This window comes from Epinephelus lanceolatus, chromosome 11 (assembly GCF_041903045.1).
Source record: "Epinephelus lanceolatus isolate andai-2023 chromosome 11, ASM4190304v1, whole genome shotgun sequence".
Taxonomy (NCBI): domain Eukaryota; kingdom Metazoa; phylum Chordata; class Actinopteri; order Perciformes; family Serranidae; genus Epinephelus; species Epinephelus lanceolatus.
The window spans coordinates 13,741,274-13,766,010 of record NC_135744.1 but is presented as its reverse complement, the minus strand read 5'-3'; the positions used below and the strand labels follow the sequence as shown (position 1 = coordinate 13,766,010).

Genomic DNA, 24,737 nt, shown 5'->3' with positions numbered 1-24,737 from the left:
GAGGACAGGATTTGGGGGAGTACAGGCTCGTTCAGGAGCTACAGCTCCATGGTGACAGCTTTCGGGTCTACTTCAGGCTCTGCTCTGCTATTGGATGCGCCGCTGAGGTGTCATCGCAGTGCGTTGCGGTGAAATTAAAAAAAATTCAATTCGAGCGCAGGCTGGCAGCGTGCACTGCTCAGCTCGGCGGCAGAGCCTGACAAAGCGGCACCGCTACCCTTGGTGTCGCGCACAATATTCATTGTGCCGACAGTGGCTTGGAAAACCGCCCATAACCGTGTCACACGGGGAAGAGGGAAGAGGGAAGGCGGCTGGAGTTCCTCCAACAGTTGCGGTTAGATTATCATATTTTTTTTATTGACAAAAATATAGGCTGCTTCGGCTGATTTTTTTATGCTCACATGTGCCCCTAAATATTTTTTACAGTTCGCACACATCTATTTTTAGTCGCAAATGCGAGTGAAATGCTCGCACTGTCAAGCCCTGGATACCCAGAGCTATACGACCTGACGACAGACAGCAGGTTGTCAAACTGCCCCTGAGTCATCCTAAAATATGCCTGGAAATGTCCATCATGGAGGAGAAGCTCCTGGACCAACTGGTGGTACTCCCCATGATCCAGGTCAGGTTTTTGTGAAAAACCGCATCAAGTCGGTAATATCAGATTTTCGCCACTTGGGGGCGCAATTGACTCATTTAAAATAAAACACGACCGACAAATAAATTTGCAGGTTTAGCTTACTCAATCAGTGCAAAGAAGGGTTGCTTCCTTCGTCTGGCTCAAAGCCAAAATGTTGCCATATTGGCGCATTCTTTGATTTCATCGAGACTAAATTGTCCGCCATTATCGCCTCCCCGTCACTGTTAAACAAACTCCAGGCTACAGTAGAGGCCACGGCGCATGCGCACTCGCACCTCCTAGCTCAGTCCCTGCCCCACCCCCACCTCCGTCTCTCTCCTGCTTGATGTGCACTTGCCGAAGAGGCAGACACAGGCTGTAAAATGACGTATGCAGTCCGGTCGGTCTCAAAACAAAAAAAAAAAAAAAAAAAAAAAAAAACCCAGTCCAAGACGGAGTACCGAACCGAATTGGTATTACCGAGAACCGACCCAACCCTAGCTGACAGCCTCTTACCCTCATCCAGAGCTACAGACAGTACCCTCTGCCTCAACATTTTAGGATCTAGACACTAATTTCAGTGAACGCTAGATTGATTACACAGGAAGGGTAATATAAGGATGTAATGGGGTGGTTGCCTGGCAACAATAAAAAGGTGCAGAAAGATTTTTTTTTTACTAGTGGCCTCCGATTTCTTTAAAAAAAATGTTAGCGTGGTGCAAAACGCTTTCTGTGTGATCATGACCTCATTCTCCCTTAAAAACACTTGATAAAAATGAGCTATTCTCATGTAACAAAACACAAAACTACAAATGTTAACTCTAAAACTCTAAATTAAATGTTTCCCATTCTAAAGCGAGGTCTTCCTCATAACTGATCCACTAGTAGTTTGACACTTATTAACCCACACAGGCTCCATTCTGAAGTTGGCTCCTCTTCACACTGAATAAATCCATTACCACACACAGCTATTGCAATTAACAGACCCCTCTCAATCAGGTCGGAGAGGATTGATTACATACACACAAAATATATGACAATATGTGGTAATTAGAAGGTTATTGATGTTAAACTGATGTAGTTAATGGTCTTGTGGTTACTGGGTATGGTCATGCAGAATAAGGCACTAAAGGGATAGATCAGTTTTTTTTTTAAGTGGGATTGTATGACATATTTGTCAATAATCAGCGTATTACATAGAAAAAATGTGACTTTGGTGAATCGGAACTAACCCTTTTAACGCCAAAATCCCACAACAACACAAACAAAATAACTGAATGAGGCAGCAGTCAACCAGCAGCTCCTTTGTTTAGCAATATTAAATCACTGTTTTTCTTGATGGAGTCTGGCTTTAAAGAGAGCGATTTACTGCTTCATTTTCTCAGTGGAAATCACTGTCTGACATTAAGGTAAAGGACTGAAAATACTCAATACAGCAAACACTTAAAGTGATATTGATTGTTTTTTTAGGCAGCTAAAATGCGTTTTGTTGCGGACCCCTTCACAGCAGTAGATTGCTTAGCTTCCAAGTCAGACTCCAGCCTGCTCCTTCAAAACAGGAGGGCGCTGACGAACATCTACTGTATGTTATATACTGCCTAAGGATAAGTACCCCATACAACCGCACTTCAAAAAATCTGAACTGTCTCTTTAATAAGTGTTTTAATATAAAAATAAAAAGCCAGTATGCATGCTAATAAGCAACTGGTTAATGGTGAATGTGTGTACTTTAATATGAAGTGTTACCCTATGTTTTCTTATCGTTAACAAATCCCCTAAAAGAACAAACTCAACAATGTGTTGGTCCATCTCTCAGTGCTCTCTGACTCAATACTCGAGCAACTCCCCTCAGGATAAATAAAGTTTTATCTTATCTAATCTTGCCTTTCCAGACAGCTTTGTGGCCTTACTGAAAATGTTACTCTTTCAAAACTGGTCACAAATATATAGTTTATTTTTTTAACTGGCAAAATGATTTCCTCAAAAAGCTAGGCACTTTGATTTTTAGCAAATGTTATTCAAACAGGGCTAGAATAGAGAGTGCATTTGTTGGAGGCTATTTTCGACAGCAGGAAGGTGTGCGTGGGATTGACTCAAATTAAATTATAGTCAGCGTGTTCACAGTAATGAAGCAACATGCCACTCATGTACCTCATTGATGTGTTTATAATAGATTTTTGGACAACGATTGAGTTGTATGGCACAGTGGAATAAGATATATCAGGCTTTGCCTACATCAACAATAACTGTCAGCTGGAGCGAATCATTTTTTTCATGGGATTTGTTGACAAAAATAAAAAAATATTTCCAGGCTTATCCTCTAATTGTTGCAAAGGTGTCAGAATCCACACAGACAAACACAAGGCACAAATATGTTTCATGTATCAGGGTTAAATTTGAAGAATTAAACAGAGCCATGAGGTTTTATTTGTGTTTGTGTCAATAAAATGTGATGCAATTGCTGTATTTTTAAATATAGCTCAGAACCTTAGCAAATAATCAGCTGAGGAAGACAATAGGCCGGATAATTTATGCTATATGTTTCCTGTATACCTTCAAAGATTCATTTTCTCAGACATCAATATACTGTCCTGGATGCTGCAGTAAGCATGCACTGACTGTGGCAACACCGTGATTAACACACACCAAAGTCTGTCCAATTTGTAACAACTGTTATGATTTGTGGAGAAGATAACCTTTTAGAAAAGCCGAGGAAACCAGCATGTGGAAATCATTGGTAAATTACTCCGGGCCAGCTGGAAATCTCATCTGAACATGAATGGTTTCTGCAGCAGCATCAGTTTTACTGACGCTGGTGGTGCTAAAAGCTCAGTTGTGAATTAATTTGGCCTTATGCTTTTTAGCTGTATTCATACAGTTTCCCCCAGCACTCACTTATGCATGTTTCATTCTGAAAGTCACTCTCATTGAGACGTAAATGTGAATCACATTCAGAATTTTCTATGAGTCACTGTAGCAGGAAAAAAAATCTCAGCCGTTTTGCATCAGCGCCTAGATTCATTCTCGGCCATGAAATCACCATACTTTGTGTTAAAGGGTGAGATACTAGCCAAGTGGCTTTTTAAGACAAAAGTCAAGAAACACATCTCTGTGTTTATCCTGATTGAAACCCTGTTTGCTTACATGATAATTACATTCATTTATATTCAGTAACTGCTTATCTTGTTAAGGGGTCGGTACAGTACCTTTGGAACCAAAAGTAACCCTTCAGACATGGTACCTAGACCCTAGTGTTTCCACTGCAAACAGTCCTCTTAAATTTGGGCAGGGTTGTTGTCACTCACTGCTCCAATACTCGCTGTATTTCCTCATCAGTGGTGACACAGATGAAAGTCTGCACCTGGTTTATCGTCCACAGAACGAGTCTGCACGCAGAGATTTTCAGAACAAAATAGAACAGGCTGCAGTGAGAGTCTCTCTCCATGGGATATTTAAAAATAGCAGCTTTCTGCATTTAGTCCTTCTCAGGCAAGCTCAGGGGTTTAGTGTTGCTGTAGCCCACAGGAACAGCGCTCCACAGTATGAACAGTGGTTACATGAGCCTCAAAACCAGACACAACTCAGCCCTGAGCAGAGTGACCGTCCTCTACTGACCAATCAGACTGCAGTGTTCACAGCTCCACCTTTTAGTACCAGATCTGTGTGCTGGGTACCCCAACAGAGGGGGGACCAAACATGAAGATGGTAAGGAACGGTTCTGTTGGCACCATTCATAACTTATACAGTAGAAACGGAAAAAACATGTACCGAACTGAACTGTGCCGTACTGCTCGGTGGAAACAGGGCTATAGAGACAGACAACCATTCACGCTCACATTCACACCTACAGACAATTTAGAGTCACCAATTAACCTGCATGTAATTGAACTGTGAGAGGAAACCGGAGTACCTGGAGAAAACTCACGCTGACATGGGGAAAACATACAAACTCCACTCCTCCAATCTGGGTCCAAAATGGGAGCCCTCTTGCTGTGAGATGACAATACTAACCACTACACCAATGTGCCACCAATGATGAAAACAGTGTAGTACATTTTAATTTTTCAAAATGTTACCCTCCAGAAAAACAACAATTCTGCACTTTAAGGAATTTTTCACACATACAACTGAAGTTATAAAAATGTTTTCTTGTCAGGTGATTACTGGTTAATTGATTTTATCCATACAAATTGCATTAAAGATTACAGAAGCAGGTTTGCCTAATTGTTTTCAGTCTACTACACGTGACCCCCTTTGTGTTACAATTTATCTTGTTTTTCTTCTACATAAACCACTAATCATAAATCACAGAACCCTGCTGTGATTAGAACTTGCCCTTTTCTTGGCATTAGTCCCTCATTATGCTGGACTGCTTAGCCCCTGTGCTCACTGGCCATTACAGGCAGATATTCTATTGGCCACAGTCCGGACAATCTGTCTCTGTCTCACACTGGTGATTGAGTCTCCATGAATAATCAAGTTATATTCCAGTACTTTCCAGTCTGTCTGTGATGTCATGCTGCACGTGCAGTATAATCATGAAACCTCAAAGCTTGCAGCTACTGCCTGCTCTGGATTTATGAGTGACTTCTAATGGAGGGGAAAGAGATAATGATCACATTACCTAAGGTAAAGGAAGTACAGTCCTGTGTTTCCAGGTGAGATCAACATGTACACTACAATATATCAAAACGGTAATTTGGATCAAGCTACATTAGAGTACAGTTGAAATAAAGTAGCATGCTGTGCATTGCAGTGATGTAAAAGACCTGTATGGCAGACTGAGTTGTCAGAGATCAGCCTATGCTTTGTTCAGTTTTATACTGATGATATGATCACCTAAGATATCATCTGAAGGGCTATTCTTGCCATTTGCTCAACACAATTATCAGACACGACATGTAACAGAAAAGAAGTTTGTCCTACCTAATGCTAAAACCTAGCATGATACAGAAAACAGGCATGTACAGGGCCATGGACAAGTGAAATCCATTGCCAGCGCGTATGTTTGTTAATCATGAGATTGGCGTGAGAATTAAAAATAAACCTGGGTGAAAGTAGAGATCATCCCTGGACGATAATGAGTTGTGTGTTTTGTAAATACGCTTTTTTCTTGACATTAAATATGTGAAAGCAGAGGATGGATAAAAACATAATTCAAGGTCAGTCAGGCAGGGATTTCTGTTTATTGAAAATTACTTGATTAGTTTCATTAGTTTCAGTGATTCATGATAAGTATGAAGATCAAAAAGTTTGCTATGGATTCCTAGGAACTGTGATTGAGTTATAATTCTGTGTTTTGCTTAATTTGAGTTATAGGGATGACAGTTTTGTCTCTTTGTCGTGTCTAATGTTAAACTGACAAGATTAGCTGTTTTGTTTATCTGTGATATTATGTTTAAGTGTGTATGACTGTGTGTTGACCCCAGAAAGAATAGCTGATGCGTATGCTGGTGCTAATTGGTGTCCAAATAAAGAAAGAAAAAGATAATAGGCATCTGAGAGTTAATTACCAAATTAAATTATTTTATTTTTTTTTTCAGTTTCTTATAGTTTTTTTTTTTCAGTGGAAAGTGAGATAGTATACAACAGTAGATGCATTTGAAAATAGGATTTACAGGAAATACATAAGCCACTGGACTACACTGACAAAAAGAGTAATTTTACTTAGCAAAACACAGGAGTTGCTGATATACGATACGATACAATGCGATACGAGACAATACGATATGATACATCCTCTATATTGGTTAGTGTATAGGTTCAAACAGAGTAAAAGTATTCAAATATAACGCACACTTACACTGATATTGATATTTTTAGGTGGCTAAAATACATTTTGCTGCAGCCTGGTCAACAACAGTACCTCCAATGAACTCTTCAGAGTCTGTTTGTGTTTCCAAACCAGTGCTGAAGAATCCAAATCGTTTCAAATGGCCGAAGGATCGGCTGCAACAATCAGATCTTTAAAAAACGTTTGATTCAGTTCTTATTGTGTCAGTTTTATTTGTATGTGTGGCTGTGACAGATAGAGTAATTTGTTGTCTTATTTTAATGATGAGATGTGTTTGCTGTAGTGTCAAAGTGCTCGATATAAAAAGAGCAGCAAAAAGTCTGATTGATGTTATAGGTATTTTTAAGGAAAGAGGGTAAAAGGAGCATTTAGTCTCCGTATCAGTAGACCCAATTTATCAAAGAAGATAGCAAAGCAGCACAGCACATAAAATAAGCACAGCAGAAACATCAGATAGGTCACACTGAAGTGTTTAACTTTATCTCTTTAAACATTACAGTTAAATTTAAAAATGACAAATGAAATAAACAAGTTTGCCAATTTCACATATCTCTGCAATCGAAATAAAATCCTGACTGTCTACTTGGAAGTGATCGTGATTGGTAGGATGATGTCAAGCTGATTCAGTCTGTAAACAAACAGAAGACAAAAAGCAAAACCAGAAAATTGTAATACTCCATTAATTACCACAAAATGGTTCCTAGTCCACTTGAGTTCTACAGAGAGTAACGATACAAATGAATATCAACAGCCATCTAATATGGCAGAATCAATGGAACAGGGAAAGGCAAAAAGAAATGCCAGAGAAAAAGTGAAATATGTGACAACCACCACAAGTCAGCAAAAACTGAAACAAAATAACATCTTTGTGAGATTCATCAGTTTTTGTTCCACTGAGTTTCAGAAAGAAAATCTATATTTACTTATGTGGACCTATCACAGACTGTCTTCCCAAGGAAAAAACGACTGCATCAGATCTTTGGTTAAATGCCTAAAAAGGCCTATGTTTACATTTTTCAAACAAAGCATTGTTCTCTAGTTACTCACAAAAGACTGACATATTGTATGAATAACAGACGGCTAAGCTTTAATTTAGCCTCCACACACAGTTAACCATAACAGATATTGTTACATCTCACGCACATAAAGAACAAACAACACATTGTGCCTTTATTTTCTGTTCATTCTTGGTTCCCTGTACACCTGCATGGACTAACACCCACTTGCCTCCAACAGACATGACCACGATCACCATTGTTGGCCTGAAGCCAGAGACCACCTATGAGGTCAAGATGTCAGCCATCAACGGCAAGGGCGAAGGCGAGAGCAGCCCGGCCAGGACTTTCAAGACCGAGCCAGTCCGTAAGTACTGCCCTCGCTGCTCGTGTCCCTGCCCTCAGTAAGCGCTCCTCTGACCCTGTTGCTTTGAACCTAATGCTGTTGCTCACTCCACCGCCTGCTCATGTCTAGCTGAGCCCAGATGCTTTCACCCCTACTCTCCTCTATTCTCCAGCCAAGCCCCCCGGTGCAGTCTTTTTCCAGCCAGGCCAGAAGGAACCACGATTCACAATGTCACTTCATAATCCAACTTGGTTAATAGTGTTAACTGTGCAAAGCATAATCTATGTGTCTTTATCACTGGGCAGTATTGTGTGCCTCTGTCCTCATGAATGTTTGCAGCAGAGAAGGCGGAGCGTGCCTCCTTCCATTTCGCATTGCTCTGTCTTTTTAGCTCACAACTCAGGTGATTTAGTGAAAGCTTTCTGGAAAGTACTTGTGCATTTCTAAGGCTGATTTATACCTCAGTGTGAAGAAGTGTCAGCTTTGTATTTATAGTTCAGTGACAGCGCACATTGTTAATATAGCAGTCAGGGGTCAAGCCCTACTGAAGGTTGTTTATATTTCGTGAAGGAAGTGGCAGCGCATGATGAAATGTTGGAGGTGGAGGGAATTTTCTATCTCGCTGTGTTTGTGGGAAAGTAGAAAGAGTCACCTTAACGGAACAAGGGAGATACAAGAACACCTACTTGTCAGGCAGATGAGGGGAGTTCTGACCATGTCACATTTCATCGTCAACCACCACGGCTTTGACACCAGTTTGCAGGATGTTTTGGAGCGACTTGCTGTCACCCTCTGTGTTCTCACCTTTTAAGTCCTTCTTGGTGAATAATCTGGCGTCAAATCACAGCTGTGTTAGACATATGGCATCGGCTGCATCCTAACAGCAAAGAGCAGGTGCGCAACACCTGTCATCACCAATCAGAATGCGCTGGCTTGACATTAAATGCATCAATTTTGTGTTTATTACATGCGACAACATGTCAGCTAATGCTTTCTCATTGAATGATAAAAGGGGCCGAAAGAAGTGGGGACGGAAAGATAAGATTTCATTGATACCAGTGCCATTATTGATTCGGTCTATCTGTTTGGGTCTTTATCAATTTCTTCATTGATTCTTGATCAATCCTCTGTGTAGAAAAAACGTAGGCCTGCACAGGTTTTCTAAAATGGATGAAATAAGAGACTATCTATACAGCATTTGTTTTCATTTTGGTTTTCTTAGTCAAAGATCAAACCTGTCTGCGTGGTGCTAATGTAATTACAACAGGATATTTGCCCTCGGTAAGCAACCTGCTGCTCGGTTTGGAAGCAGTAACACTGCGTTGATTGTCAAATACATGGCATTCCTGGAATTTAGGCCTGTGTTGTGTAGACAGATGTTTCAGCATATTGCTGATGTTTTCAGCCTCACTTGAAATTATCGTTTTACAGACATTACAAGCAGCACTGTTGTCATTTTTCATTTTTTTTCAATGAAGCCACACTTTAAACCGTTTCTTCCTCTCTCCCGGCTCCTGTTGGTTGCAAGCTTCCAGCAGTTTAGAAGCATGAGTTTGAAGTCATTAGTTTTTGCAACTGTCAGAAAATCATGCCAGCATCGTTTAAAGGAATTGATAAGCTCGGAGACACATGATTCCAATGGACTGGATAATTTAGAAACAATTCTCGAATGGAACCAGTTCAAGATTACTGTCCTGATAAAGAAGTCCAAAAATCGCTCTTATACTGAAGCTGAGAGTGTGCCTCCTCTATACAGAGGAGAACAGTTTTCTCCAACATCTGATTGACCAACATGTTCTCATCCCAAGTGGTCACATATTACCGCTTTGTCAGTGGCCTTTCATGTCTACATATTACACACTAGGTATCTTCCTGCGTCCGCCGTTGATGTTCCGGGATGCTGCCACTAATGCCAGGATTTCAACAAAAGTATATAGTTAGTTTTAGGCAACAAAAGCACGTAGTTAGGTTTACAAAAACATCATGATTTGGCTCTACATTCATACAAGAAGCAAACACCAGGCTCCTGGGTAAAAGTCCGTGGTTTGTTGGATCCATCCACCACCACTCTTCCCTGCCCTATAGGGACTTTCCAGGTCCTTAAATTACGTTGTTACTGGCAGAATTTTTACCCGACCCCGTTCTTATCATACGGCCACCACTATTGTCATCTGGCCAGGTTATGAACTGACATCGCCTGTCCGGATATATACTGCTGCAACAAGTGCCAAACGTCGGCATATCATTACACTCCGAAAGGTTACGTTCAGTCGAATTACAAACTGATGCCGCCTGCTGGTATATCATACAGCTGTGAAAGTTGGCTTTTGGCGTCAGGTGTCACTGACAAAGCGGCAGTATCGGACGACTTCAGAATGAGAACGGCTGGATTTACATTGCAGTGCAGTAAGTGTTTCATAAAATACCACATGATATCATAGAGTAACTTTTCACATTGTAACATGAGAAAAGAGCCTTACTTCCTGAAAGCAATAAGTATGATAATTGGTGGCTACATACTATAGGTCTCTTTCCGAATGTTTGATTACAGAGTTATGATGAGGTGAGAAACTTGCAGTTTCAAGGACAATTCTGCGTTATTGCAGCTTTGTTATTATTTTCATGGTGTCAGTTATCACTTGTATGAGGTATGAAGACATTATATCTGCCAAAATAATTTCCAAGAACAAAGCAACATTGAACAAAGTCAGGAAACATAAGCAGTAAAATGATCAAAAATGTTGTAGTCAAGACAACAGTTTAGCCAGATGATCGAAACCCTTTTATTTGGAGGTCAAATCCAAATTGATTGCAACAGAAATGTTGGTAAGAATCCCTAATTGGACAAGATATGGACAAGAGATATGCATGCTCAACTATAGTAAGCACAGGGGGTCAAAACTAAGCCAGAGAGTTGGGCTGTAAAATACTATGGTTGTTAAGAATGGACAGTCTGGTTAATAATTTTATTTTGTTTTTGTTTTCGGATTGTCTGACTCATCTGTGTTTCTCGTCCTGTCAGACTGTGTTCCCAATTTCTTTGGTGGGTTACATGATGATTATTACTGATAGAAATGATGACCCAAACTTCTAAAATAAGACCCAAATCATGATAAACCAGAATTATCCTTAAATCCTTCTCTCCACTGCAGAGCGACTTTATCCAGGCTGCAATTAGAAGGCAACAGACCTATTTCTCAGTCAGCGTATCAAATCAGGGTCATGAATAAATCTTTGTTTTAGTTTGTACCAGCCTCTGTGTCACGCTTCCATCTGTGCTTCATCACCCTGCTGCTTCTGTAGAAAAAGCCCTCCTCAGCATCCTCCTTATTTTGCCTGATTCCCTAAAGAGAGAGTCGTTGTCCTACTTCAAGATGTCTCAGCAAAAATCAGTGTCTGATGTATTATTTGAGGTTACACTAGTCTAACTAGAATTTCTTTTATTCAGATGTATAAACTTGGGATTGAGGTTAAACATTTAGCTACAGAAGTTAAATCAAAAAAGAACATGTAGAAATTAGCTTAGACTGTTTGCTGTTGTCATATAAACGGACCTATTATGCTTTTCCTTATTTTCTGTTTTATAAACAAATTTTAATAAATATATAATAAATATTTAACCTGGAAAAAAATTCAAGCGAGGTAAAAATATGGAAAAGTAATGTCTGTGAGCATAAATCTCAGGCTTTAGACTGTTCTGAGTCCTCTGTTTCCAATGCTCTTTTATACTTTGGAGACATGATGACATCAGCTGGGACAGATATTTTTTTACAGGGTCATCTGCTCCAGGCACTTTACTTTACATAGCCTACACTGCTAAATGTAGCTACATGCAACCTCTGTTGCCAGTGTTGTCATTTTTTCCATGACTTTGAATCATATTCCTACTGCACCGTGTCCGGCTGTGAAGATTTTGGTTTAGAAGCTTTAACTGGAGATTTTTCATGGTAGAAAAGTGCCAGTGTACTCTGTTATAGTCATTCCTCAGCTGTAATGATGGTGCAGGGATACCTGGATACAGAAGACCCTGAAACCAGGCCCTCAGGAAGTGCGCCGGGCTTTGAAGCCAATTTTCGTAGCAGCCAAACAGTGAAATTACAATTTTATGATGCCACTGGGCCCAAAAAGACTTTTTTCCCATAGACTTACAATGGGAAGGAGACATCGCTAAATCAGTGGATACATTATGTCAAGCATCACAACCCCTGTGAAATGACTCATTTTACTATTAATGGATTTGATATATTCAGTACAATAACATTTGGGAAGTCCAGCAGAGCCACAAGAATAACTAAGTCTATCCCTGTTCCATTTAGCGGAGCACTAAACCAGAAGTAGCTGGTTCGGCCGGCGGAAGTCTTTAGTGTGCCTGTTCTATGGACCCAGTGATGCAAAAGCAGCGCTGATCATCTGGGTCACTTTATACGTTGCAGTTGAACGTTCTTGGCTTCATGCACCACTGAGCAACTTTCATAGGAATGAACAGGGTCCCACCTCCAACACTGTATCAAGCAGTGTTTCTCACAATCACGGATCCTCCCTTGGCAGAATATCTTCTTCCAAGTCTCGTCCTACAGAGACTAGGCAAGACTTCTTTCTAGCATTCAGTGAACACATATTAGAAGAGGCTAGCAATTGCCCAGGTGTGTGTGTCACTGAAGAGGCGCTGCCTTCAATTCAAAGAATTGAGGGTGCTTGATGCTGCTGAGGATACAAACATGCATCCTTGAAAATTCTCTGAAGGAAGGACTCGGTTCTCAGGTAGAATTCAAAGGATCCGTGACGCTGGAACAGTCCTTTGGCGAGATTCAGTGACGTAGCCTCCTTGAAATTCAGATGTTCAAGGATCCTTCCTTGACTTTGAGAATCACTAAATGTCTCTTTATACATCCATGCTGGAGATGCTGACCAGTCATTTCTGACATGGCTTTTTCAGTAGGGGGGTTTAAAGACACAGGTGCTAAAACAGAGTTCTGGCACCTAGTAGCGTTATAGCAGAAACCCAAATTCAAGCATGAACCCAAAACTAAGCATAATAGGTCCCATTTAATGTGTTGTATTACATTACAGTAGCATGTGATTGCCATTCAGAAACCCAATGGATCTTAGAAGATAACACTGAATCCCTGCTATGACCAAAGTCACATTTTAGCACAAGGTCATTAAAAAGACACATTTCTAATTTTGAGGGTAATACAGTAGAAGTATTATCACAGTCATATTAAGCTGTACAACAAAGGGAAGCAAGATTTGCTGCAGACAGAAATTCCAATAAGACACAGTAGCAGTGTGACAGTGGGTTAATGATGTGGCAGGAGAGTGTGGCCCTCTTTCATTGTTCATATTTCTCATTTCATTGTCTTTGTTTCTGCTTTTTGTTTTATTGTTTTCTCATCATGGTTTTCCATCTGTTCTGTATTCCACTGGACCTCTCAGGGTATTCTTTCACAAGTAAGTTTTATTTTCTCCTGTCTTGTCTACTTTATTTTCCTCATGATTCCATCTTCACTGCATTTATTTGCTTTACTTTGACCATTATCTCTGTATTAGGACATTGCTTTGAATTTTAAAGAATGAAACATTCCACAGAAGTCATCATCCAAACCCACAAAACCTGGAATCTTCGTTTCCCTACATAATGATACTCATATCATTACCTGTTCTACTAATTTTCCAGAGGGCAGTCCATTCGGTAACTCTAATGAAGCTTCAGGTTTGTTTAGCAGTGTCATAGACTGATATGACAGTGCTACAGTACAGTCTATAGCAAGTGTGCTATTTGTACCCCAGTCCTTAGTGTTACCCTTGCTTCTTTAGTATTACTTGCTCGTAGTTTTCAGACTTTCTTTCGGTGTCTCCCTAGAATAAGGTATATTGTACTTGTGCACTACAGCAGTTCAGCCAATGGGTGTTAGATCATGTCTTTAAAGATGGTATGCTGTCTTCAGAGACCACAAAGAGGAATACACTTGTATTATCATGTGGTAATTAACATGGAATTAGAATATTTACCAGTACTAATGTTAAAAGCAGGGCGACCTTGCACATAAATTGCCCCATGTAGAATCATAAGGTTTAAATATTCAGGCCTTCAATTCCCTGAAATCTTTAGGATTCCAATTTGTGCTTGTGGTGTGCTTTTATTTTGGCATTGTAATTTGGCCATTAGACTTGATGACAGTGTCTCAGAGGTTACCACGATGCATAATAAGAAAGGCTGTAAATAGCTTCCTCGTTTCTGTTAAGGTGCAGGTGGTGAAGAGCTGCAGCTTTCTTTGGGCAGGGCATATGCTTACTGCTGCATCTTCTCTGTTGCTGTATAGCATTCAGATTTGGACCAATGAGTTATGTATAAGCATTTCCAAACATTACCTTTGGCATTGTTTTGGTTTCAGGAGAATAACAGTGTGTGTGTGGTGCTTGTAAGTGTGTTATGCTTCAGAAGAGTGTAGGCTAGACTTTGTAGAAATCTGACAAGTTAGAACTAATTGCTAGTTGTTGCTGTAAACGAAACTGCTAGTACCAAAACAAAAGGCTGTTGGCATAGGTACAAAAGGAAAGCGGACGCTGTACTTTCACTGCTGAACAAATCAGAAGGCAGCACAGGATGCTCAACAAGCAACTGAAGTCTTACAAGCACTGCAGAAATAGTTTGCTTTGTTTCCATGTGAAGCTCCCTTATTGCCTACAGGCAATAGCTCTAAAGTTATAGGGGAACCTATTCTGTTTTAAGTGATACACTGTACTTTGGGGAAATTTGTTCTCAACATTACCCCCATCTTAAATATTAAGGAGCAGTGGGCAGCCAAAGTCCATCATCAGGGGACCATTTCCTGTTCTGAAGCCAAGGCCTTGGTCAAAGGCAATGGCAGTAGCTCTCAACACCTCAGGCAACACGTTCTCATCCCAAGTCATCACATATTGCCGCTTTGATAGTGGACCTTCACGTCTACATATTATGTGCCAGGTATCCTTCTGCTGTTGACAATCTAGGATGCCACAACCAAAGCCAGGACCTCAACAAAAGCACATGTCTAGGTTTAGGCAACAAAAGAAAGCGTCAACCAACGGCAGAATGTCAATAGAAGCACAGGGTTAGGTTTAGGCAACAAAAGCACATGGTTCGTTTTAGGCAACAAAAGTGGGTGGTTAGGTTTGGGCAACAAAAGCACATGATTAGGTTTGGGCAACAAAAGCACAGGGTTAGGTTTAGGCAACAAAAGCTTGTGTCAACTGTTGGCAGAATGTCAATAGAAGCACAGGGTTAGGTTTGGGCAACAAAAGCACATGGTTAGATTAAGGCAACAAAAGCACATGGTTAGGTTTAGGCAACAAAAGTGGGTGGTTAGGTTTGGGCAACAAAAGCACATGATTAGGTTTGGGCAACAAAAGCACATGGTTAGGTTTAGGCAACAAAAGCTTGTGTCAACTGTTGGCAGAATGTCAATAGAAGCACAGGGTTAGGTTTAGGCAACAAAAGCACATGGTTAGGTTTAGGCAACAAACGTGGGTGGTTAGGTCTATGCAACAAAAGTGGGTGGTTAGGTTTAGGCAACAAAAGCACATGGTTAGGTTAAGGCAACATTAGCACACAGTTAGGTTTAGGCAACAAAAGTGGGTGGTTAAGTTTAAGCAACAAAGGCGGGTTAGGGTTAGATTTAGGCAACAAAAGCAGTGTTTAGGTTTAGGCAACAAAAGCACATTGTTAGGGTTGGGCAACAAAAGCTCATGGTTAGGTTTAGGCAACAAAAGTGGGTGGTTAGGTTTATTCAACAACCCTAACCCTGCAACAAAAGCATGTGGTTTAGGAAAAAGCGAACATTGGGCTCCCAGGTTAAAGTCTGGAGTTTGTTGGATCCATCCATCACCCCAGCTGCCCACCCTATAGGGACATTCCAGCTCCTTATGTTACGTCGTTACCACTGGTGTTTTAAACTGTAACCATCTAGTGGTGTATCATATGGCCCCCGCAGTTGCTGTCTGGCCATGTTATGAATTGCTGACCGGCAGCATATTGTAACAGAGCAGAGCAGCCTCAGTTTGTAACACGGCTGCCCTGCGGCATACCATACCACTGCAAAACGTGGCTTTTGGCATCTGTGTCATTGACAAAGGGGTGGTATTTGATGACTTCAGAATGAGAACGGCCTGCCTCAGGCACTGACTTCTCTGTAGCTGTTTAAACATAAAATATAAGTCCTTATGGGAATTAAACAGTGTTTTTTAGTGTGTGGTATTAGATTTGGGTTTTTGTAACTAAGTATCTATTAGTATGATGATAACAAGTATTTCAGTTATGTCGTAGAGTAACTACCTGAGCCCTGCTGTCAGCCAAAACACTGTTGTCCCAGCTCCCCCCTTCCTCTTGCAAAGTTTGAATTAACATTCCAGTGGACATTCCAGTTACATAGGATGCAATGCAAGAAGGCAATGTATGTGTTGTTGGGCCACAGTGGTTGAAAAACAAGAGGAGACATACTGTTCCACAGGAATGTTCCAGAGGAATTCCTTATCACCAAGAGAGTAAAAACAAAAGTGACCCAGCACCGAGTTGCTCTTGTTGAGGAGAGCTCCTGCTCCTCTCACCATGTTTTCACCATCTTTCAGTTTCATCAGAGGTCCCACCCCCTATTGCTGCCACCAGTATGGCCCGTAGTGAGTATGCCAGTCACGTAGTGTGCAGTGTGTCTCTCTTCACCTCTATCTCTCTTACCTGCTTGGCCTCACAGTTTAGTGTAGATGTTCATTTATTTCTGGTGTGGCTTGTAGGAGAGCTCACACACTACCTCTGTAGAGCCATGTCAAAATCAGTTTGGCAACTTAGTAGCTTTACTAACAGTCTTGAAATGTCATAGTGTGATTTTACTAACATTTGTTGAGGACCTGAAGGTTGCCGTTCTAACAGCCTGACTATAGTGCCGTGTATGACATAATTAACACAATGTGTCTGTTCGTGAAGGCGTGAATCACAGTACATATTTAAGACTCCTCTGACTGTGGTGCAGTGAATTTAGAGTAGGTTATACTGAGTTTGCTGTGACGTGTTAATTTGTGAAAATGGAGATGTTCTTCAGATCAGTGGCTATGCTAATACTGAAGTACTATTGTTAGAGATGGCAAGTATCATGTCATTAATTTGTAAGTAAGTTGATTAATAGTAAACTAATAACACTGTATCACACATAAATGTGGCACACAATATTGTGGCATAAATAGTGAGTGATAGTAGGCTCCATGCCAACACCTGACGTTGTGTTTGTGCTATGTAGAATTTACTCCATTTACCATTTTCCGACTGTAATTTCAACATCAAAATTCATGTAAACTCAAGTCAAGTCTGTCATTCAAGGTCACTAAACACTAATTTCATCATGGACACTATCTCATGTCCAAAAAACACCATATCAGATTGTATTTAGTTTGCAAATCAAACTACTAATTTGTAACGCATACAGTCGCCATATTGGATTGTGAGATGGCAGGAGTGCTTATTGTTATGACCACTGATTGGTTTGGAAATCAGCTTTTCTCCTCAAACATTTTTTGTTTTTATCTATTGGTTCATTTGTGCCATGCTGACAATCTACCTTGATGTGTGACTGTACCAAAAAAAGAAGGTACAACTCTGTGAAAGTGTATTTTTCCCCACTTCCTACTACAACCCAAATTCCAAAAAGGTTTTGACACTGTTTAAATCGTAAATAAAAACAGAATGCAATGACTTCCAAATCTGTTTTAACCTGTATTTGGTTGAATACAGTACAAAGACAAGATTTTTGATGTTCATGCCAAACTTTATTGTTTTTTTGTAAATATACACTCATTCTGAATTTGATACCTGTGACACGTCTCATAAAAGTTAGGACAGGAGCCATAAAAGACTGGGAAAGTTGTGAAATGCCCCCCCAAAAATACCTGTTTAAAACATTCCATAGGTTAATTAGTAATTGAATTAAGTATCATTTTTGGGTATAAAAGGGGCATCCTCGCAAGACTCAATTGTTCAAAAGCAAGGATGGTCACTCTGTGAAAAACTGCGTAGGCAAACAGTCCAACAGTTTAAAAGAACAACCTTTCTCAAAGCAAAATTGCAAGAAATTCATGGATTCAATCCATATTATCATGAAAAGTTTCAGATAATCCGGAGAAATCTCTCCTGAAAACCAATTTAAAATCCTTCAGGCAGCACTGAATTAAAAACCAATTTGACTGTATAAAGGATATTACTACATGGGCTCAGGAACACTTTAGAAAACCATTGTCAATGAACAGTTCATCGCTGTATTTATGAATACTAGTTAAAACTCTACCATGCAAAGTGAAAGCCAGATATCAACAACATCCAGAAACAGTGCCGACTTCTCTGAGCCTGAGCTCATCTGAGACGGACTGACACAAAATGGTCTGACCAGTCCATCATGGACGTTGTGTCCTCTGGGCTAACGAGGAAAATAACCATCCAGATTGTTACCAGCTCAAAATTCAAAGCACCTGTGATGGTATGGAGGTGTGTTAGTGCCCATGGCATCATGGGTAACTGTGAGGGCTCCATGAATGCTGAAAGGTACATACAGGTTTTGGAGCAACATATGCTGCCACCCAGACGACGTCTTTTTCAGGGACGTCCCTGCTTATTCCAGCGAGACAATGAAACACATGGTGTATGTGTTCCAACAGCGTGGCGTCGTAGTGACAGAGTGCAGGTACCAGACTGACCTGCCTGCAGTCCACACCTGTCTCCTACTGAACATACGTGGAACATTATGAAGCACAAGACACGACAACAGAGAACTTGGACTGTTGAGGCGCTGAAGTCGTATATAAAGCAGAAGTTTAAAGAATTTCACTTTGAAAATTTCAACAGTAGTGTCCTCAGTTCCCAAACACTAACTGTGTGTCGTTAAAAGAAAAGTTGATGTCACACATTGGTAAACATGCTTCTGTTCTACCTTATTTGGAACGTGTCACAGGCATCATATTCAGAATGAGTGTATATTTACCAAAAACAATAAAGTTTATCAGTTTGAACATCAAACATCTCGTCTTTCTACTGTATTCAATCGAATAGGGGTCAAAAAGCATTTGCATTCTGTTTTTATTTACATTTTACACAGCGTCCCAACTTTTTTGGCATTGGGGTTGTACATACCAAACCTGTCTGTGCCTCTCTCAATATTCTAGTTGTTACAAAAAACCTCTCTTGTCACTGCAGACTTTGACTTCTCTTGACAGCCCTGCCAAGCCTTGTTTGTCATTGTGTCCATTCAGGTCGGACACAATTCTAGATCATTTGTCAATCATGACAGCGTAGCTCACGCTAGTCTCGAGGATTTGGCCTGTCTATGCAGACAGTAATGCAAAGCACATTCTTGCACTTGCTGGGGCAGTGTGTCCTCAATGACACAACCAGGAAATACACTGAGCCAGGCCTGCTTTGCCATTGAGATAACGCAGAGGTGACTGACACTGATCAGCAACACCTACACGCCCCTGCTGATCCATTTATTATATATTGTGCAAAGACCCAGTAAAATTATAACTGATCGCCCCTTTAAGCAACTAACCCATCTGACTGCTTATTGCTTTAATTCCTAAAGCAACATCTGAGGTAACAGCGTGTCAACATACATGATTGTGTGTTTGGTAAAAGGTTACAGGACTAATATGTTGTATGTCTGTTGCTGCTTGTTTTAAATGAGATCCTGATGTACTGTATGATAATCATATGTGGTTGCAGGGTTCTTAACCAAATCTCTCCTTGTGAACTAATACCATGTGGCTTTATGTTAGATCCAGTAGGATGTAGCTGTTCGTGGTGTGTCTTCTGCAAGTGCATCACTCAGAGCAAATGCCACAAATGCTTGTAGACCATGCAGACTTTATTTCTCCTGATGTTTCATGTGTCCGTACTGTTGTCTGCTGTGTTGTGTCTCATGTTTAGCTGATGTGGTTTGTATTCTCAAAGCTGCAGAGTTTCCTCTGTTCTTTTTTTGACCCAGATTTCTTGTTTGTCCCAGGGACCAGACACACTGCTGTGTTTTTCTGTTATATCTTTAATTTGTCTTGAATGGCAGTCATGCACTGACTATAGTTCAAATTCAGATTGGGCTTTTTATGGAAAACTTGGACGAAAAGAAATCTGTCAGAGGAAACGCTGTTAATTTTCTGGATGAATGAGGCAATTCTAGATGTCCAGTTTTGGTTGTATCCAAATTTAACATTATTTGTTTTGTTTATTTTTTTGACATATTTCCATAAACCAAAACTTAAAGTCTGGAACTGCTTCATATATTCAGCAACGTATTTATTTTAATATGTATTCAACAAAAAATTCAACAATTTCTGTATTTTTCTTGGTTGTTTGTGTTCCTTTTCTGTGATATTGTCTTTAACATTCTTGTTCATTTGTTTATTCCGTTGACATGTTTTCATCATTTCACAAATGTTTTGTGCGTTTTCCATGTGCCCCTGCGCCCCCCGCCCCTCCCCACCCTCCTTCTCCTGTATTTTCCTTTCAACCGATCATGTGCGTGCACATCATGTGACTTTGTCATGTGGCTCTTGCATGGTGCTGATGATGTCGTCTTCGCTGGCCAACAGAAGGTAATTTTTGTTTTTTGTTTAGTTTGAGATCACAGGATCAGTCATGGTCACTGAGTTTGTTAAACTAGATTCAGAGGCAGCTTTATTTGGCCATTTTTCATCCATCGGCAGGTCATCAGAAATATAATTATTTTGTAGTAAACATTCACTATTTCACCCCGACATATTTTCATCATCTCATTTTCATCGTCTCTCTTCCATCCAACCCACTATGATACTTTTGCCCATTCTCCATTGCAGTCATCATTAAGTAACCAACACAAGACTGCTCTCCTCTTAGTGCCTTGTTAAAAATTAATTTGGCAATCTGACATAATAATGTAAGAAATTCGCACCAGAGCCACGGTCCTTTTTCCCACTGTGGTAACCTGATCTTGCTTCTAGCTAACTCTTTGACTCCATGTTTCCTGTCTGCATTTACACCCTCATCAACACATGTTTGTCCTTATCCAGATTAAACATCCACATCCAGATTGCACATTAACACCAGGTGGAAATGGGGTCTTTGATTTGAGTTCTTCAGAGCTCGCTAAGATACATCTGAAGCTATTTGTTGCAGCAGTTCCTTCAACTCTGATTCAAAGGGAAATGCATCATGAACGAGACATTTTAATGCTACCCATCTGTGAACTCATTTTCTCATATGTTGCTCCTCTCCACAGAGGCACCAGTAAAACAGTCATTTAAAGTGGATGGATTGCTAAACTTAGTTTACCACAAGGAAAACATGGAAACTTTGAAACGCACCAAAATGCCTGTTCATTTTAGGTGGAGTAAGTTGCAATGATGCACATCAGATCTAATTGTAATTGGGTTCACACATTTCATCCCATCTGTCTTTTTAAATCTCACTTTTGCATTAGTTCTGTCATTTTGGTTTAGAAGCTAAGATTGTTAAGGGTCACAGCCAAACATATGAGGGCTGGTTTAAACATTTCATATATATTTTCTCTTCATTTAAAAAAGGTATTGGAGAAAACTAAAGCCAAGATAATGAAGAACTGGATTAGCTGGATAAGAATGAGCAAAACCATTTAGTAGCATATTAGCTAGCATTAGCATTAGTTAAAGGGATAGTTCCATTTTTTTGGAGTGGGGTTGTATGGGGTACTCATTCGCAGATAGTATATTACATACAGTAGATGTTAGTCAACATGCCCCCACTTTGGAGAAGCAGGCTGGATTCCAATGTGGAAGATAAGCAATACACTGCTGTTATGGGGTTAGCAACAAAATGTGTTTTAGCCACTTAACAAAGGCCCACCTCAGTTTAGTTTACATGTACACTATATTTAGAGTATTTTAACTGCATTACTTAATGTCAGATATTTATTTTCAACAAGGAAATTAAGTTGAATATCCCTCCTTTCAAAGCCAGACTCCATTGTGAAAAACAGTGATTTAACATTGCTGAACACAGGAGCTGCTGGTCTACTACTGCTTCAAACAGTTAGTTAGTTTGTGTTATTGTGTGACTTCGGTGTTTAAAAGGGTTAGTTCAGATTCACCAAAGTCACACATTAACACAAACTAACTAACAGAACGAGGCAGAGCTAGACCACCTGCTCCCATGTTCAGCAAGCTAAAATCATCAATGGAGTCTGGCTTTGACAAGAGCATAAATCAGGACAGTGGACATTAAGGTAAAGCAGTAAAAATAGTCACAATATAGTGCACATTTAATCTGATGTTGATTTCTTTAGGTGGCTAAAATACATTTTGTAGCTGACCTCTCCACAGCAGTACATTGCTTAGGTTCTGTGTCAGACTCCAGTCTGCTTCTCCAAACTGGGGGGATGCTGACTGACATTTACTGTGTGTAATACACTGACTATAGATAAGTACCCCATACAACCCCACTTTAAAAAATCCAAACTACCCCTTTAAGGGACAAAGCACCAGGTACAGCGGGGTTGGTAGATCAATTTTCATCCAAACAAACTTTTAATTTTAGATTCCCTGTGTGCTTTTTCCTATCCTACTTATTTATATAGAATTTATTTGAAAATAAATTTAAGTCATTTTGGTTTTGACAGCCTGCTCTTTTATTTGAGCTTTAAATTGTGCCAAAATTTGACAGGTTTGACTTTGTGAAACCAACAGATCTTCAGTTGCATTGAAGTTTTCCCTTTTTTAATTCACCTCTCCACTCTGAATGGCATTTGAACATCACAAGAGCACCCTCACAAAGTGCCACTGACTGCAATCCGCATCGCACGCACTGTTAGTCGTCATACTCAGAGCTAACTTTCCTTATTTTTCCCCAAATTATCTACCGTAGCTCGCAGTGTTTCACTGGTTGGACTCACAGCAGCCCATTGCATTACTGCAGCATGCAAGTTTAGTCCCTGTTTTTTGTTGCATCCTTTTTTTTCTTCTTCTTGTTCTGCTGTTTCCCAAAGAAAAAGTTGGTCCTGTCTGCATGTGTCTGTGTCTTTGATGTCATGTCTTCTTGGTTCTCACATTTCTACACACAAAGAAGAACCACTGAAAAAAATAAAAAAATAAACACAAATTATGCTTTTAATTTATTGAACACAACAGTTCCCATAAATGTTCCACATTTTTATGTTATAAGACAGCATTGGGTGACATGACAAAAACAATTTCATGTTTAAATTGATTTCAGAAATTTGAGAAACACGTTTAAGAATGAAAATAGAAGTTTAAAAATAAAGGCCCTTGTACACCAAGTCCGTATTTTTCAACTGAAATTGTTGCACGTTTAAAAAGAAATACAACAACAATAAATTTGAAACAGGTTTGATTTTTCAGATTTCTCCAGATATGGCACAAATGTCCACTTGGACTCAATGATAAACTGATTAAATTTTGGTGGTCATAGGTCAAACATCAAGGTCATTGTGACCTCGCCTGTCTCATTCTTATGAACACAATATCTCAAGAATGCTTTGAGAGTTTTTTTTTTTTTTTTTTTTCCAAATTTGGTTCAAACGCCTATCTGGACTTAACGATGAATTGATTAGAATTTGATGGTCAAAGGTCACTGTGATCTTGTGTCCATCTCAATTCGGGAACACACTATCTCAAGAAGGTCTTGAGGAAATTTCCTAAAATTTGGCACAAACATCGACTTGGACTTAAGAATGAACTAATTAGAATTTGGTGGTCAAAGGTCAAAGGTCAAGGTCATTGTGAGCTCACTTAACATGTTTTTGGCCATAACTCAATAATTAATACACTAATTATGACAACGTTTCACACAAATGTTTAACAGGATAAAATAATGACGTGATAAAATGTGATATCCAAAATGTCAAAGGTCATCTTCACTGTGACATCATAATTTTCTGCAAAAACTCTTTTCTGGCCATTATTCAGCGTCATATCTCAGGAACGGAAGGGGAGACATTTGGTCAGACACTGAATTGGTGGCACTAATCTTGGGTGTCCACCTTGAAACTGTGCTGATTGTAAAGATCTTCTGTGCTGCTGTGGGGGGAAGATATACGCGTAGCATCCATGTTTTCACAGACATGAGTGTAAAATGTAACAATTTTCATCAAGTAACGGATTTAAAAAAACAGACAAAAAAAAAATAACTTGGTGTGTAAAGGCCTTAAGGTATTTTTAGATCATAATTCTTAGATTGATAGACTTTTGCTCTGAATAACTTCTGTCTAAGAAAAAAGTTGGAACATACTTCTAAATGAAAATTAGTACGTATTTTACTTTTATATCAGTCACATTTACAGTAATATGTATAATCCACTCTATGGAACATATTTAAAGGTTTAAAGCTGAACAGCGATGCATTGCATTGAAAATAGTGATTTATAAATGCTAATCATTTGCTTCACATTCTTTGACACAAATAGAGCAGTTATATGATTTAAGCCTTGAATTTTAAATCAGATGGAACAATGAACTCACACAATTGAAGTAATTTCAGTATCCAACAGCATGTTTTTAATAACACTTGTTCAATTCTATCCACTTTCTGTCTCAACGTACGCTGGAAGATGACAGGGATGCTGCATTAGGTCGGGTTACATGTGGAACCACACCTCCGACGTGTGAGGTTGTTGGACAGCGCTCCACATGTCCCCCCCTCTGAATGTGTGGCAGCACCCAAAATTTCCAGCCTGCATGGAGAAGCTTGTCATTCTAACCACCCCCTCTCTCTGTTTTAGCCTCAGAAACAAAAACTGACCTAACCCAGAATAATGCTTGTGAATAACAACGCTGAATGTACCAGTGTCTACCTGCCACCATGTTACTGCTGCTGTTACTAACGAACACTGTCTGATTCACTTCCAGCTTCTGTCATGCTCACTCCAGTCTAGTGGAATGCAGTTTTCAGGCAGTGCGCTCAGATGAGTGATTACATACGATCAAAGAAAAGTGCCTTCATGCATA

General features: G+C 39.9%; 1 protein-coding gene across 14 annotated transcripts in view; it reads left to right on the top strand.

The window, feature by feature from the left end:
- The window catches only part of ncam1a (neural cell adhesion molecule 1a), a 412,400-nt gene that overhangs the window by 334,978 nt on the left and 52,685 nt on the right, over window positions 1-24,737 (top strand). For 6 of the 14 annotated variants that reach the window (XM_033644659.2, XM_078172294.1, XM_033644631.2 and 3 more), the window contains one exon: window positions 7,650-7,775. In XM_033644659.2, coding sequence (XP_033500550.1) covers window positions 7,650-7,775 — 126 coding nt within the window. Of the gene's footprint in view, window positions 1-7,649; window positions 7,776-13,190; window positions 13,206-16,361; window positions 16,410-24,737 lie in introns of all 14 variants that reach the window. The other 8 variants (XM_078172293.1, XM_078172290.1, XM_078172291.1 and 5 more) reach the window with 2 other exon arrangements.